The sequence below is a fragment of the Dasypus novemcinctus genome, chromosome 3 (assembly GCF_030445035.2).
Source record: "Dasypus novemcinctus isolate mDasNov1 chromosome 3, mDasNov1.1.hap2, whole genome shotgun sequence".
NCBI lineage: Eukaryota > Metazoa > Chordata > Mammalia > Cingulata > Dasypodidae > Dasypus > Dasypus novemcinctus.
In genome coordinates, this window is record NC_080675.1 from 116,097,520 (window position 1) to 116,114,189 (window position 16,670).

General features: G+C 37.2%; 1 protein-coding gene and 1 pseudogene across 3 annotated transcripts in view; one reads left to right on the forward strand and one right to left on the reverse strand.

The window, feature by feature from the left end:
* Positions 1 to 16,670, forward strand: part of CTDSPL2 (CTD small phosphatase like 2) — a 92,481-nt gene that overhangs the window by 39,649 nt on the left and 36,162 nt on the right. For all 3 annotated transcript variants that reach the window (XM_004466755.4, XM_058294095.2, XM_071214178.1), the window contains exons 3-4: positions 10,241 to 10,379; positions 11,802 to 11,951. In XM_004466755.4, coding sequence (XP_004466812.1) covers positions 10,241 to 10,379; positions 11,802 to 11,951 — 289 coding nt within the window. The remainder of the gene's footprint in view (positions 1 to 10,240; positions 10,380 to 11,801; positions 11,952 to 16,670) is intronic.
* LOC139438705 (arginase-1 pseudogene) lies at positions 15,195 to 16,361 on the reverse strand (annotated as a pseudogene).

Genomic DNA, 16,670 nt, shown 5'->3' on the forward strand with positions numbered 1-16,670 from the left:
ATCTACTTGTTTTTATCAACAAGAGAAAGATATTAAAATCTCAAACACTTATTGTGATTTTGTCTCCTTTCAGTTCTGTCAATTTTAAATTTTAAATGCGATAACCTAAAATTGACCATTTTAACCATTTTAAGCATGCAATTCATTGACATTGTTTACATTTACGTTTTGCTACAATCAACACTAATTAATCATTATCAATTCTTTTCATAACCTATAATGAAAATTATGTATACTCATTAAGCAGTAACTCCCTTTGCTCCTTTCCCTAGCCCCCAGTAACCTGTAATCTACTTTGACTCTACGAATTTTCTTATTCTAGTTATTTTGTGTAATTGGAATCATACAATATTTGTCCTTTTGTGCCTGGCTTATATCACTTAACATAATGTTTTCAAAGTTTGTCTATGTTATAGTGTGTATCAGAACTCTGCCAGCTTTTGCTTCATATGTTTTGAAACTCTGTTAGGTTCATCCACATTTATTTTTATTTGGTATGAATTGTTCTTGTTATCACTAGGAAATATCTTTCATTATCTCTACTAATATTATCTGTCTTAAGGTTTACTTTACCTGATATTAATATAGCCAGACATCTTTCTTGCTTAGTATTTGTGTGGCATATCTTTTTCCATCTTTTAGCTTGTCTGTTTATATTTAAAGTGTTTTATCATTTTAACTGATGTGTTTAGTCTGTTTAATTTAATGTACTATTAATATGATTGCCTTTAAAGCCTGCCATTTTGGAACTTGTTCTATATTTACCTCATTTTTCTTTGTTCTTCCTATCTTTTAGAATTTCAGTTTATATCTTGGATTGACTTTTTAAACATCAGCACTATTGAGATATAATTACATGCAATTAAAGCACCATTTAAACTAAATGTTGTCATGAATTTTAACAAATTTATACACCCATAACCAAAACAAGGTTCTTTTATAGCTTTTGTAGACCCAGCATTATCCAGACTACTACTGATCTGCTTTCTAGATTTGTAAATCTGCATTATAGATTTGATTAGTGTTTTCTAGAGGTTTTTAATTATTTGTTGTATCCTGCTTTGCTCAGTCAACATAAAATTATTTTAATTTTTAATTTTGGAATACTTTCAAACTTAAAAGAATAGTTAAAAAATAATACAAACCCAGGGCAGTGGGAGTAGCTTAGTAGTTGAACGCCTCCTTCTCGTTTAAGAGGTCTTATATTCAATCCCTGATAACTCCCCTTCCCCCCAAGAAAATACAAACCATAGAGACCTCCTAACATACCCTAACACCCCCCCTGATATCCAGACTCATTGATTTTAATATTTTGCTGCATTTGTCTAATCATTCTGTTAATCCATCTATCCATTTATCTATATTTATTAATCTATTTTCTGAACACTTGAGTTTGAGTATACGTTATAGACATCATGCTCCTTGAACACTTAATAAGGCTGTGTACATTTCCTAAGACCAACTATATTCATTTATGAAACCATCTTAAGTGTAGTTATACAGTTGAAGAAACTTAACATTGATAAAAAGCTTACAATGTATATTCCTTTTTTTTTATATATACAATAATGTCCTTTTGAGTCTTTTTATCTCCTATTAGATCCAGCTCAGGATCATATATTGCCTTTAATTGTCAGTCTCGTTCTCTTTTTTTTAAGATTTATTTATTTCTCTCCCCTCCCTCCCGTCTGTTGTCAGCTCTCTGTGTCCATTCGCTGGGTGTTCTTCTGTGTACGCTTGAATTCTTGGTGGGCACCAGGAATCTGTGTCTCTTTTTGCTGCGTCATCTTGCTGTATCAGCTCTCTGTGTGCAGCGCCACTCCTGGGCGGGCTGTGCTTTTCGTGTGAGGCAGCTCAACATGGGGTGCACTCTGTGGGGCACCCCTACATGGCGGACAGCCCTGCATGGCAATGCACTCCTTGTGTGTGGCAGTGCTGTGCGTGGCCCTGGGTTTGAACCCTGGACCTCCTATATGGAAGGTGGATGCTCTGTCAGTTGAGCCACATACGCTTCCCTCTCTCTTTTTTAACAGTCAGTTTTATTGATACATATTAATAATGCATACAGTCTCATCCAAAGTATACAATCCATGATAACTAGTGTAGCAGTTTGATATAGTTATGAATTCCAAAAATAGATATTGGACTATGTTTGTAATCTGGTTTGTTCCTGGGCATGATTTGAGTTATGTTTAGGGCTTTGATTGGGCCACATCATTAGGGTGTTACATTCTCACCCCTTGGTGGGTGAGGACTCACAGATAAAAAGACATGGCGGGAAGCAGACTTGGCCCAGTGGTTAGGGTGTCCGTCTACCACATAGGAGGTCCGTGGTTCAAACCCCGGGCCTCCTTGACCTGTGTGTAGCTGGCCCACGTGGAGTGCTGATGCGTGCAAGGAGTGCCCTGCCACATAGGGGTGTCCCCCGCGTAGGGGAGCCCCACGCACAAGGAGCGTGCCCTGTAAGGAGAGCTGCCCAACGCGAAAGAAGGTGCAGCCTGCCTAAGAATGGCGCAGCACACACATGGAGAGCTGACACAATAAGATGAAGCAACAAAAAGAAACACAGATTCCCATGCCACTGACAGCAACAGAAGCAGACTAAGAACACGGGGCGAATAAACACAGAGAGCAGATAACTGGGGCGAGGAGGAAGGGGAGAAAAATTAATTAATTTTTAAAAAAAAGACATGGCAAAGGACAGAGTTGGAGCTTTTGATGTGAGTTTTTGATGTTGGAGTTTGATGCTGAAGCCTTAGACTGGAACCCTGGGAAGTAAGCTCACAGAGGAAATAAGCCAGTCCTAGGAAGTGAGGAACTCTGAGCCCAGGCAGAAGCAAGTCCTGGGAAGGAAGGAACCTTGAACCGAGAGAGAAGCAAATCTCTGGAACAGAGGAACCCAGGAAGCCTGAACCCTTGCAGCTGTCGGCAGCCATCTTGCTCCAACACGTGAAAATAGACTTTGGTGAGGGAAGTAACTTATACCTTATGGCCTATCTATAAGCTCCTACCCTAAATAAATACCCTTTATAGAAACCAACCAATTTCTGGTATTTTGCATCAGCACCCCTTTGGCTGACTAATACAGCTAGTATAATCATATAGTTGTGCATTCATCAATTCAGTCATTTATCTTTTTTTAAATGGTGGGAACATATATATAACATAAATGTTTCCTTCCATGCACTCCCAAGCATGCCATTCAGAGGGATTAATCACATTCACAAGGTATAGTACTCTCACCACCTTCTTTACTTTTCCTTGGCCCAAACAGAAACCCTATAACCATTTTGCATTAGCTCATTGCTTCTGGCCGTTTGCCACTGGCTACCTATACTCTAATTTCTTTTTCTCTGAGCTTACATATTTTCTAATATTTTCTTTGTGTGTACTTAAATTTAACATCCCAAATCTCATTTGCTTTGATACCAATTTAACTTCAATATAGTGTACACAAACTATATTCCTATACCACTTCCATCCCCTCACCTTTATGTAGTTTTTTTTTTAGATTTTGTTATTATATGGTTCTTGTCACAAATTACATATCTGTTCATTATGAGTCCAAAACCACTGATTTATCATTACATTTTATTCATTTGCCTTTTAGATCCTGTAGGAAGTAAAAAGTGGAATTACAAACCAAAAATATAATAGTACTGGCATTTGTATTTACACATGTTGTTACCCTTACTGTACATGTTTATTTCTTCACGTGATTTCTTTTTATTGTCTATTATCCTTTCAATCTGCAGGACTCTCTTTAGCATCTCTTGTAGGGCCAGTCTAGTGGTGACAGACTCTCTAGCTTTTGTTTATTTGGGAACATGTTAATCACTCTGTTTTTGAAAGACGGTTTTTCCAGATATAGAATTATAAATGCTTTCAGCACTTTAAATATGTTATTCCACTGCCTTCTTCATTGTTTCTGATGAGAAATCAGCATTTAATCTTTTTGAGTTTTCCTTGTATGTAACATATTGCTTCTCTCTTGTGGCTTTCAGAATTCTCTTTCATCTTTGCCATTCTCTGTTTGATTATGTTATGGTGTGGACTATTTGGTTTTATCCTGTTTGGAGTTCATTGATAATCTTGGATTTGTATATTCATGTTTTTTCATTAAATATGGGAAAATTTCCACCATTATTTCTTAAAATACTCTCTCTGCCCAGTTCTCCCTCTGGAACTCCTGCAGTGTGTATAGTGGTATGCTTGATAGTGTCCCAGTTTCCTTAGGTACTGCTTATTTTTCTTTATTCTTTCTTTTGCATCTCAGACTGGATGAATTTCCTTTTCATAATTTCCATCTATTGATACTCTCTTTGTATTCATCTGTCTTTTCACTAATTCCCTTTAGTTCCTTGTCCTTGTTTTCCTTTAGCTCTTTGAGCATATTTAGGACCATTTTTTAAGTCTTTGGTATGTCCTAGGTCTGGTCTCCTTATTGATGCTTTCTCATGCTTTAATCTTCTTCTCTTGGGCCTTTGCTTATTGTTTCTTTATATGCTTTGTAATCTTTTGTTGAAACCTGGATATTTGATATTTTAATGTGTTGTATTAGTCAGCCAGAGGGGGTGCTGATGCAAAATACCAGAAATTGGTTGGTTTTTATAAAGGGTATTTATTTGGGGTGGGAGCTTGCAGATACCAGGCCATGAAGCATAAGTTACTTCCTTCACCAAAGTCTACTTTCACGTGTTGGAGCAAGATGGGTGCTGGTATCTGCAAGGGTTCAGTCTTCCTGGGTTCCTCTGGGCTCAGCTCCTTTGTTTGCTTCGCATTGTCAGCTGTAGACTATCTGGCAAACAGCTGTCTCTCCCTGGGGCTCCAGCTTCAGCATTAAGCTCCAACGTCAAAACTCAAATGTCAGAAACCCTCAAGTCTGTCCTTTGCCACGTCTTTTATCTGTGAGTCTCCACCCACCAAGGGTTGGGGACTCAGTGCCCTAATGACGTGCCCTATCAAAGCCCTAATCATAACTTAATCACGCCCAGGTATGGATCAGATCATAAACATAATCCAGTATCTATTTTTGGAGTTCATAACCATATCAAACTGCTACATGTGTTATTTGTAGACTTTAGAGTGAGGAAACTATTCCTTAAACTTAATATCCAGCTAGTGTTACAGAAGTGCTTTCCTTGAATGCCAGGAGTTAATTTTAAAAAATTTGTTTTAAGAAGGAAAAAGTGAAAATGTTTTTGCAGATTGACTTGTATGAGTGCTGTCCTTCAGGGTTTATTGATACAGTGAGTTTAGAAATAGCTCCACATCAAAGTGTAGGGCACTCCCAGATCTTTTCTGAGCATGTGCCTTGTCCTAGGCATGTGCCTTTGGGCCTTGAAAGTCCCCCATTTTCAAAGATACAAATGTCCCATCTTCCCTAGGGAAGATAGTTTCCTTACCATCTCATGCACTCCATTGTTTTTTCTATAGTCAGCAATACCTTGCTTCAGGCATACATGGCTTAACTGCTTTCGCAGAGTGTTCTGTGAGCTGCCTTCTGTATAGAAGGGCAAGGTCTGGGACAACAAGCCTTTGAGAAGTATCCTGGTTATTGCTTCCTGCTATCATGGGTCAGACAGTGCCAGACTTTCATGCTCCCAGTATGTCCATTGGGGTTACTCAGCTCTCTCTGTAACTAGGACTAAGGATGTGCACTTTGAGCATGGGGTGCCGGCACACTGGTCTGGTGAGGTGATGGGCACAGGGCCAGCCAGTGTGCCACTAGAGCCTTCTGTTTTTTATATAGTCTTTTTTTGATTTGATGTTTTCCTTCTTTCTGCAAACCTTTAACTATTTTCTGGAGCTTTGAGAAAGATATTTCTGGCAGTTTTTGCTGTCTGCTCAATGCTTCTGTGATGGGATGGAGTTCTGAAGCTTCTTACTCTGCCATCTTCTTTGTGTTTTTTTTTAAAGATTTATTTATTTTTCTGTATTTGTTGCCGCCCCTACCCCCAGATGGTTCTCTCATCTTTCTGCTTATTGTTTGCTTGCCTTCTCCAGGAGGCACTGGGCACTGAACCCCAGAATGAGAGGCGAGTGTTCAATGGCCTGAGCCACATCCATTCCTCTTGGGTTGTAGCATATGCTGATTTGTGGCATCTGTTCGTTGTGGCAGGGGTGGCATCTGCTTGTCTTTTTTTAAGCGGCACCGGGACCTGATCCTGGGACCTCCCATGTGGTAGGTGGACCCCAAGCTGGTTGAGCCACATCCACTTCTCTTACTTTGCCATCTTGATTGGGGTGGGGCCTTTATTGTAAAATGTTTGTATTCATCTTTGTTAACTGCATTTATCAGCAATTTATTCTTTTTTGGTTTTGTCTTCATAGTAGTATTCCACTGTATTTTTTTTTTTTCAGATTTACTTTTTATTTCTCTTCCCTTCCCTGCACCCCCTCCCCAGTTGTTTGCTCTCTGTGTCTATTCGCTGTGTGTTCTTCTGTGTCGGCTTGTATTCTCATCAGTGACACCCAGAATCTGTGTCTTATTTTGTTGTGTCATCTTGCTGCATCAGCTCTCAGTGTGTGTTGCGCCATTCCTGTGCAGGCTGCACTTTTTTTGCGCTGGGTGGTTCTCCTTACGGGGTGCACTCCTTGCACGTGGGGCTCCCCTACATGGGGGACAACCCTGCATGGCATGGCACTCCTTGTGCGCATCAGCACTGCATGTGGGCCAGCTCATCATGGGTCAGGAGGCCCTGGGTTTGAACCTTGCACCTCCCATGTAGTAGGTGGACGCCCTATCCGTTGGGCCAAATCAGCTTCCCAGTTTTGTCAATTTTACAGATGTTTTTCAAACAACAGATTTTTGGTTGTGTAGATTATCTCTGTTGATTTTTTAGTCTCATTTATTTCACTTATCACCTGCATAATCCTATTTCTTCTTTTGCTTACTTTGGATTAGTGTGTTCTTTTTGTAAGTTCTGCATGTATGAGACTCACTCACTGATTTGAGATCTTTCTTCCTTTTTAATGTGTTTACAGCTATAAATATTCTCTGAACACTGCCTTTCCTGCAACCATAAGTTTTGAAGTATTGTATTTTTGTTTTCATTTGTCTCCAGATATTTCCTCATTTCCCTTATGATTTCTTTTACCCTTGGATTTTTAAGAGTGTATTGGTTGAGGGAAGCAGACTTGGCCCAGTGGTTAGGGCATCCGTCTACCACATGGGAGGTCTGTGGTTCAAACCCCGGGCCTCCTTGACCTCTGTGGAGCTGGCCCACGCCCAGTGCTGATGCACACAAGGAGTGCCGTGTCACGCTGGTGTGTCCCCTCTGTAGGAGATCCCCATGCACAAGGAGTGTGCCCCGTAAGGAGAGCCACCCAGTGCAGAAAGAAAGTTCAGCCTGCCCAGGAATGGCGCAGCACACACAGAGAGCTGACACAACAAGATGACACAACAAAAAGAAACACAGATTCCCTTGCCGCTGACAACAACAGAAGCGGACAAAGAACGCGCAGCAAAATAGACACAGAGAACAGACAGTTGGGGTCGGGGTGGGGGGAGGAAATTTTTTAAAAATTTCTAAACATTTTAAATTTTCCAATTTTCTCTATTTCTGGCTTCATTCCATTGTGGTCAGAGAAGATATATTTTATGTTTTCAGTATTTTAAAATTTATTGAGCTTGTTTTGTGACCTAGTTTATGTTGGTCTATCCTGGCAAATGACCCATGTGCTCTAGAGAAGAAAGGACATTCTCTTATTGGGTGAAGTGTTTTTATATATTTGTTACTGTAGATATTTTGTGGTATTTCTCAAGACTTTTGCTTCCTTACTGATGTTCTTTCTAGATGTTCTATCCAGTATTGAAAGTTGGTATATTGAATTCTCCTACTATTAATATAGACTGTCTATTTCTCCCTTCAGATCTGTCATTATATGCTTTCATGTATTTTAGGCCTTTCCTATTGGGTGTGTATATATGTATAACCATATCTTCTCTATTTTATTTTTTTACTTTCTTAAATTGTGAAATATATTGTACATTGAGGAGTGTAAAAAAACGGTAACTGTATGGTTTAAAAAAATACTTACAACATGAACAAATATGAGTCATTATCCACAATATGGAAGAATCTGGCTCCCTTTGAGGGTGACTTTTCCCACTCTAACTTTTGTGATAATAATTTCTTTGTTTTTTTTTTTTCCTCCCTTTACTGTTTTTGACCACCCATGTATGTATTCACAACACTTTATTGTAGTTCATTTTCATTGCTTTTGAATTTATTAAAGGAATCATACTGCCTGTCCTCTTTGATAGCTGACTTCTTTCACTCAACATTGTGTGTGAGATCCATGTGATTGTGTGTATCACTAGTTCATTCTTTTTCATTGTTTTATAGTATTTCATTGTTTGACTATACTAGAAAGTATCCATTCTCCTTGAGGGAAATTTGGGTAGTTCCTGTTTTAGGCTGCTGTCAGAATTCTTTCCTGTGCATGTTTTTTAACTTTTTATTTTGAAATCATTACAAGCTTACAGGAAAGATGCAAGAATTATACAAAACAATACATAGAACTCCAATTTATCCCCTTACCTTGATACACAGATTTACATCTTTTAGCATTTTTGTCTATTATCTAAACATTTGAGCTTGTACACATCATGCTCCTCTGTCACTTAACACTTCCTGATACATTTTATTAGAACAAAGGCATTCACTATGTAACCACCTTAAATACAGCTACCAAATTCATTAAACTTAAATTGCCATAAAGCATACAATCCACATTCCAAGTTTTCCAGTTGTCCTAGTTCTTTTTTTTTTCTGTGTTGGAATATTTTTAAAAATTTTAAATTTATTATAATAACATATATGGAACCTAAAATTTCCTCCTTTAACCACATTCATATATATAATTCATTGGTGGTAACTATTCAGAATGTTTTGTAGGGAAGTGGACTTGGCCCAGTGGTTAGGGCGTCCATCTACCACATGGGAAGTCCGCGGTTCAAACCCCAGGCCTCCTTGACTCACGTGGAGCTGGCCCATGTGCAGTGCTGATGCACACAAGGAATGCCATGCAGGGGTGTCCCCGCATAGGGGAGCCCCACACGGAAGGAGTACACCCATAAGGAGAGCTGCCCAGCGTGAAAGAAAGTGCAGCCTGCCCAGGAATGGTGCTGCACACATCGAGAACTGACAGAACAAGATGACGCAACAGAAAGAAACACAGATTCCCGTGCCACTGACAACAACAGAAGCGGACAAAGAAGAACACACAGCAAATAGACATAGTGAACAGACAACTGGGGTGGGGGAAGAAATAAAATTTTAAAAATAAATAAAAAAATAAGTTGTGCTACCACCACCCGTCATCTATTACCAAAACTTTTCTTTCACCCCAACAGAAATTCTGTACCAATTAAGCTTTAATATCCTCAGGGGAGCCAGAATTTTTTCCTTTTTAATCCAAATAAGAAATTGTCATTTTGACCATTTACATTATCAAGGTTTGTTGCAGGAAGAATAAGTATTATTCAGCCTTCATAAAATGCATGATAGTATACTGTTTGCTATGGTATAAAAACAATAGAAAGTTGTGAAGTACCTCCTGTTGAATAAGATTGCTGGTTATATATATTTATATACACACACATACATAAATGTATATATATACAAGTTTTTAAAAAATCTAATGTAATCTTTATCAAAAGATTTCAGGTAGTCTCATTCAAGCCTCAAGGAATTACAGGCCATTATACAGTAATGTAAAAAATCACTCATGTTAGAGGACTCTAGAAAAAAGTCATAAAGAAAATCATTGTATAAATTGGGAAAAATAAATAGTGGGGGTTGACTCTTTAGTCAATAATGCACAACTAGTATAAACTGGTCATGTGGACTTGCCCCATTTAAGGCAATGAAAAGAAAACTTTATCAAGAAGTAAATTCCTTGGAGTTAATTTGGACATTTAAAGTATCAATTTTTGGCAATGAGGTATGGCAGTGGCCGGTCCTATTCTTTGTCAGTTTGGGTAATATGTGATAGGCCAGCAAGTTTGAGTGGGATTCTTTCTTCTATCTTCAGTGCTGAAGAAAAAAATCTCAGTTCTTTAGGGGAATTCTGAGAATAATGGGAAACTGCTGAAAATTCAGGGCACGGTGTATTATCCAGTATTTTGCTAGCATGTAAAATGTAAGACAATATTTTACATTTTATTTTATCATTTTAAAAGTATTTCTAAGGCAGAATGACTGTGCTCAGTGAGTGTTTTTTCCTCTTTAAGGAAGAGAGAGAAAATCCCTCGAAACGGAGTAGAATTGAACGTGATATAGATAATAATTTGATCACATCAACACCAAGAACAGGAGGAAAGCCTAACAAACAGATATCTCGAGTAAGACGGAAAAGTCAAGTAAATGGAGGTTTGTTAATATTTAGATATTGTTTTATTGTGAGCAGAGATCTCACCTGACATGTGTCTTTTCTGTTTTTTTAAAAATTGACTTTGGTGCTTTAAAATAAGTAAGGACAGAATAACTAGCCCTTGTACTATTTATCTCTTAAAGTAGTAATAATTGTAACCTAATTTAATTGAAAGATGTGCAAACAATTTGTTTCTGGATCATAGAATTTAAGAGTCAGAGGGGACTTGTATCATTCAGGTCAGTGGTTCTAAACTGGGGGTAACTTTGGTCCCCCAGGGGACATCTGTCAGTGTCTGGAGAACTTTTTGGTTGTCAAAGCTGGAGTGGGGATGGTTACTATTAGCATTTAGCTGGTAGAGGCCTAGGATGCTGCTAAGATCCTTCAAATGCCCAAGGCAACACCTTTCAACAAAGACTAATCTGACCCAGATATGTCAGTCGGGCTGTTGTTGATAAGCTCTATTCAAGGGCAATACTTTATTGTACAGCTGAGAAACTCCTCAAAGCCAAAAAGAAAGAGAAAAACATTATAAACAAAAAGGGCAACCAGAGAAAGCTATAAAGACAACACTCTAGAACATGAAGTGCTGCGTTTTACCCCATGCTCTTAAATACAACAGCAACACCTCTCCACTGTCCCAAATATTCTGATATATGTGCTTCAAATTGCCATTGGGGAGAAAAAGAAGACTGAGACAGGAAAAGAGGGAGAAAAGAGTGAAAGATGTATGTTAAAAGAGCTAAAGCAGAGAGTGAAAAAAATGTGGTAGATACCAAATAAGGGTGTGCAGTTAAAGATAATTAAAGCATTTCATTTTTTTATATTTTCCCAAAGTGAAAAAATTTATAGGAAACTTAAAGCAGCAAGTTATTTTTCCTAACCAGTTTGAAATAGTGATTTAATAGCCATAAGTAATTTTTGGTACTGCTAGACCTAATCTTCTGCCTCAATCGAACTATGTTGTTTAGCTGTTTTTCATTAGAAGGGAAGGTCTTAGGAAGTAGGCAGCCTCTTGAAAAGTAAATAAACAGAAACAGAACCTTAGACTTGTGCTTCAAATTTTGGTAACTTGTTTTCTTTGTTTACAAAGAATTTTCCTGATTTCTGTTATACTGTGTCGATTTGAAGCCTTTCAGAGATTCTCTAAATGATTATATATAATTACAAAGTAGATGTAAATCTACTTTGAAAAAACTCAGTAAAACTTCTACATTTATAAGACATTATAAATATATTTACCCTATAAGGATCATTTACTTTTCAAATGATTTACCTTAAGATTTCTTTAATAAGCTTCATAAATATCAATCTTAATTAGTACTTTGAAAGGAAAAAAGCTACTTTTCAAATGAATCATTTAAAACATATTTCTGAAAGTCTGTTTTCTGAATCACAATTTATTTCCTTCTATTTCATAGAAGCTGGTGGTTTTGAAATGACAAATCAACATGTAAAACAAAATGGAAAATTAGAAGATAGTCCTTCTTCTGGCAGTCCTCCAAGGACTACATTATTGGGGACCATATTTTCTCCTGTGTTCAACTTTTTTTCACCAGCAAATAAAAATGGTAAGTATAAACCATTAACCATCATTTAGTTTTAAAATATTTATAGTTTTTCTAGTTGTTTTAAATATCTTTTTTATTATACTAACTTACTTTCAGTGTCTTAAATTTGTTTTCTGCCCTTTTGTTATATATCCATCCTCAATAAAAATAGACATCCCCTAAAAGGGCTTTCTTTTTCATTACAGAAATAAAGATAGGCTATATTTACTTCTATTGTAGTGAACTCTAGTTTCATTATCTGAAAAGTTATATAATAAACTTTGGGGTGGAGGGAAAGTTTTATCTTTTCTGTATTGGGGTGACTTCTTTAATCCTTAGAGAGAATCCAGAAACATTTTCAATATCCTAGATTAATAAAATGGAATTTGTTAAATATTTGTTTAAGTGAATTAGAACTGGATTTGGTAACAGTTTTTTTTTAATCATTTAGTTGGTTTTGTCCCCCCCACCCCCAAGGATCTTCAGACAACTAGTAAAGCTTCCCTAAACCAAATGAATTTAGTTTTTTCCATATATATATATATTAAAAAATTTTTCTTAATTTAATTTAACTTAATTTTATTTTTTTTGGCTCTTTAGCAAAATCTTTTATTACCATAAAGGATTCCCATACATCATCCTACCACCAACACCTTAAATTGTTGTGACACATTTGGTAAAATGATAAAACAACATTGTCATAATATTACTGCTATCTGTAGTCCATACATTATATTTGGTGTATTTTTCCCACAAACTATTCTATTATTAACACCCCATATTAGTATTATATATTTGTTATATTTCATGAGAGAATGTTCTCATATTAGTACTGCTAACCACAGTCCACCATTCAACTTGGGATTCACTGTGTTATATCGTCCCGTACCTTGCTTTCAATCCATTTAAAGTGTATACTTTGTGGCTCTCAGTTTCATTACAGAGATGTACTGTCATCAGCTCAGTCCATGTCAGACGTTTTCATTACTCCAAAATAAAAATCCCTTAACCCCTTATTCCTCCCCATTATTGACCCTTAGCAACTGATACAGAACCTTCTTTGCCATTGCTTGCTACAAAAATATTACAAGATTCTGTTAACTATACATTATATTAGTTATAATTTCCCCATGTATCTCCATATTCTTAACACTTCTTAATAGAGGAACATGCTTGTTTTTGTATTTTTAATCACTATCATCGTCTACCATTGAAATCACTGTTATACAGTCCCTCTAGCTTTCTTTTAATTGACATTAACTTCCCTAGACTACCCCCTTTCAGCCACAATCATGCTTATAAGTCTGCAGTGTTGATAATACTCAATATAATGTATTACCATTAACGCCAACCATTTCCCCACATTTACAATCCCCCTTATTAAGCGTTCTCTGTATATTCAGTATCAGACCCCCCTTCTCAACCTACTTTCTATCTCCTAGTAACTGAACTCTGTAGTTTAACTCCATGAATTTACTCATCATATTTAGTTCATATCAGTGAGACCATAGAATATTTGGCCTCTTGTGTCTGGCTTATTTCACTCAACATAATGTTCTCAAGGTACATACATGTCATATGCACCCCAAATTCATTTCTTTTTACATTTGAATAGTATATCACATTTTGTTTATTTGTTCATTGGTTGATGGACATCTGGGTTGTCTCCATCTTTTAATAATTGTGAACAGTATCACTGTGAACATAGGTGTGCATGTATCTGTTCCCGTCTTTGCTTTCATTTCTTCCGAATATGTTCCTAGTACTGTAGACTATTGGATCTTATGGCAGTTCTATATTTGGCTTCCTGTGAAGCCACCAAACCCTCCTCCACAGAGGCTGCACCAGTTTACATTCCCATCAACAGTGAAGGAATGTTCCCATTTCTCTGCATCCTCTCCAGCACTTGAGGTTTTTTGCTTTTTAAAAATGGCCAGTCTGTAAGATGTGAAATGATATCTCATTGTAGTTTTGATCTACATTTCCCTAATAGCTAGTGATGTTGAGCATCTTTTCATGTGTTTTTCTGACCATTTCTCTTTCCTCTTTGGAGAAATGGCTATTCAAGTCTTTTGCCCATATTTTAATTGGGTTGCTTGCCTTTTTTATAACATTTTTATAACATTTAGGTGATCAAACTCTATCTGAAAATTTTTTCCTAATGAGTAGCTGCCCTTTTACCTTCTTAACAAAGTCATTTGAAGTGCAAAAGTGTTTAATTTTGAGGAGGTCCCATTTCTCTATTTTTTTTCTTTTGTTGCTTGTGCTTTGGGTAGAAAGTTTAAGAAACCTACTGGCATGTCTTGAAGATGTTTCCTTACATTTTCTTCTAGGATTTTTATGTTTCTAGCTTTTATATTTAGGTCCTGGATCCATTTTGAGTTAATTTTTGTATAAGGGTCTTCTTTCTTATTTTAAGCTGTGGATATCCAGTTACCAAGCACCATTTGTTGAGTCGACTGTTCTTTCCCAGTTGGGTGGGTTTGATGGTCAAAAATCACTTGTGAAGTCTTTTTCTGAATTTTCAGTTTGGTTCCATTGGTCAGTATGTCTGTTTTTATGCCAGTACCATATGCTCTTTTTGCCACTTCAGCTAAGTAATATACTTTAAAGTCAGGAAGTCAGAGTCCTCTAACTTCCTTCTTCTTTTGGAAAACATTTTTGGCTGTTTAGGACCCCTTACCTTTCCCAATAGATTTGATAATTAGCTTTTCTATTTCTGTACAGAAGGGTTGGAATTTTTATTGGAATTACATTAAATTTGTAAATCAATTTAGACAAAATTTATATCTTAACAATATTTAGTCTTCCAATCCATTAACACAGAATGTCCTTCCATTTTTTTTAGGTCTTTGGTTTCTTTTAGCAATGTTTTGTAGTTTTCTGAGTATGGGTCCTTTATGTCCTGGGTTAGTTTTTTCCTAGATACTTGTTTCTTTTAGTTGCTATTGTAAATGGAGTGTTTGGTTTTTTTCCTGATTTCTTCCTCAGATTTCTCATTGGTAGTGTATAGAAATGTCACTGCTTTAAAAAAATCATTATAAAGAGATTATTATAAAAATCACAGGTGGGGTAATTTTGTCTCTTCTGGACCAGGACTTGCACTTAGTGGGGGTTCATATAGGTGTGTGCATTTGTAATGCCAGCAAATTTTTAACTGGGAATTAATATATATTTCTGCTTCTAAGGACTTTTAAAAAATATACCGAATTTAGAATTGACAAATCTTGAATTTCACACCAAGCAGAAAATCATTTTGTGCAGTGCATACTAATTGTGTTAGTCATTTTCTAAGGCAAAACATGTTTCTGAAAAGGAAAACCCTTTTGCAGGATAACTATAAGCTTAAGTCAAGTAAGTCATTAGATATGCTAATTATGTCTTTAGCTGTGAACTTTTTTGTCACATGTCTCCGAATCTCTTTTGGTGGGTTAAAGCAGTCACCATGTTTATGGGTACCCTCTTGGGCAGCTCCAAAGCAAGATAAGGCTAATACTACTGCTTTATTCACTTTTTGAGTTACTTCTTCTAGTTTCTTCCCCAGAGAGGGATTCACTTTCATTATTTCTAATCCTGAGAGCAGCCCAGTTTTTGTAAATTTCTTCTGTGATGTAGGGCCGTTCTCTGTAGGACATACCTCCCAGGATGGGTGTGCCAATAGCTCATGTGATGGGATGGGTGCAGTCCATCCACATCAAAATTCAGATGAATTGGCCTTTTCTTCCTAGTATATAGCTAAATGTTTATTCCATCACCTTGCCAATTCCCAGTTCACTTTAGTCGTTGAAAAGTATTTAATACCTAGAGTTTTCAAAACGTAATGCTCCCCAGGGTCCAAGTTTCTAGACCAATATACATGATGTTTTTGGCAGATGGGCAGGACATTATCCAGGAGAATCCTGGTATATCAGGTACCTTTCCCTTTAGTTCTTCAAGGAAAGACACTAGCTCTCTATGCAAGTTCCTGCTTGTGGTTGTCGTGAAGTTTTGATATTGGTGTGAGCATCCACCCAAAATGATGCAAAGGTAAGGTAGACCTTGGTATGGCTGGAGATGCATGGTGTCCACCAAGCTCTAGGCTGGTTCTTCCATTCTTCTTGACTTCTGTACCATGCCAGCCAGTTGCTCGTTAGCTTTTTCCGCAGACCTTGGACTCTTCACAGCTTGAAAGGGACTATATCGTTGGGGACATCAGCAAAGGCTAGGTCCCATAATCCTTCATATTAGACGCTTTTGTTTTTTAAGTTTCTCAGATACATCAGCCTTTCTCCAAACTGTAGGGCCTTATTCCACTCCTCCGCATGGCTGTCCCTTGGAAAAAGATGCTCCAATAGCACCTGTGGATTTGGACCTGGAACACATGCTCTGACATGTCCCCTCTCTGTGTCAGAAGTCTCAGTCCTTATCCTCTGCAACTCTCAGTGAGGGAGGACATGCATTTTCTGTTTATAATTGGTTTGAATTGTTTACCTTTATTAAAATGCTACTGATTCTTGCATATAAATCTTGTATCCCATCACTTGACTGAACTCACCAGGTTCTAGTAGCTTGCTTGTGAATTTTTTGGGATTTTCTAGGTATCATCAGCAAATGGTGAAAGTTGTATTTCCTTTCGTATTTGGGCGCATCTTTTATTTCTTGCCTAATTGCTCTAGCTACAGTTTCTATCACAATATTGAATAACAGCAGTGACAGTGGGCATCCTTGTCTTGTTCCCAGTCTCAGTGGAAAAGCTTTTAG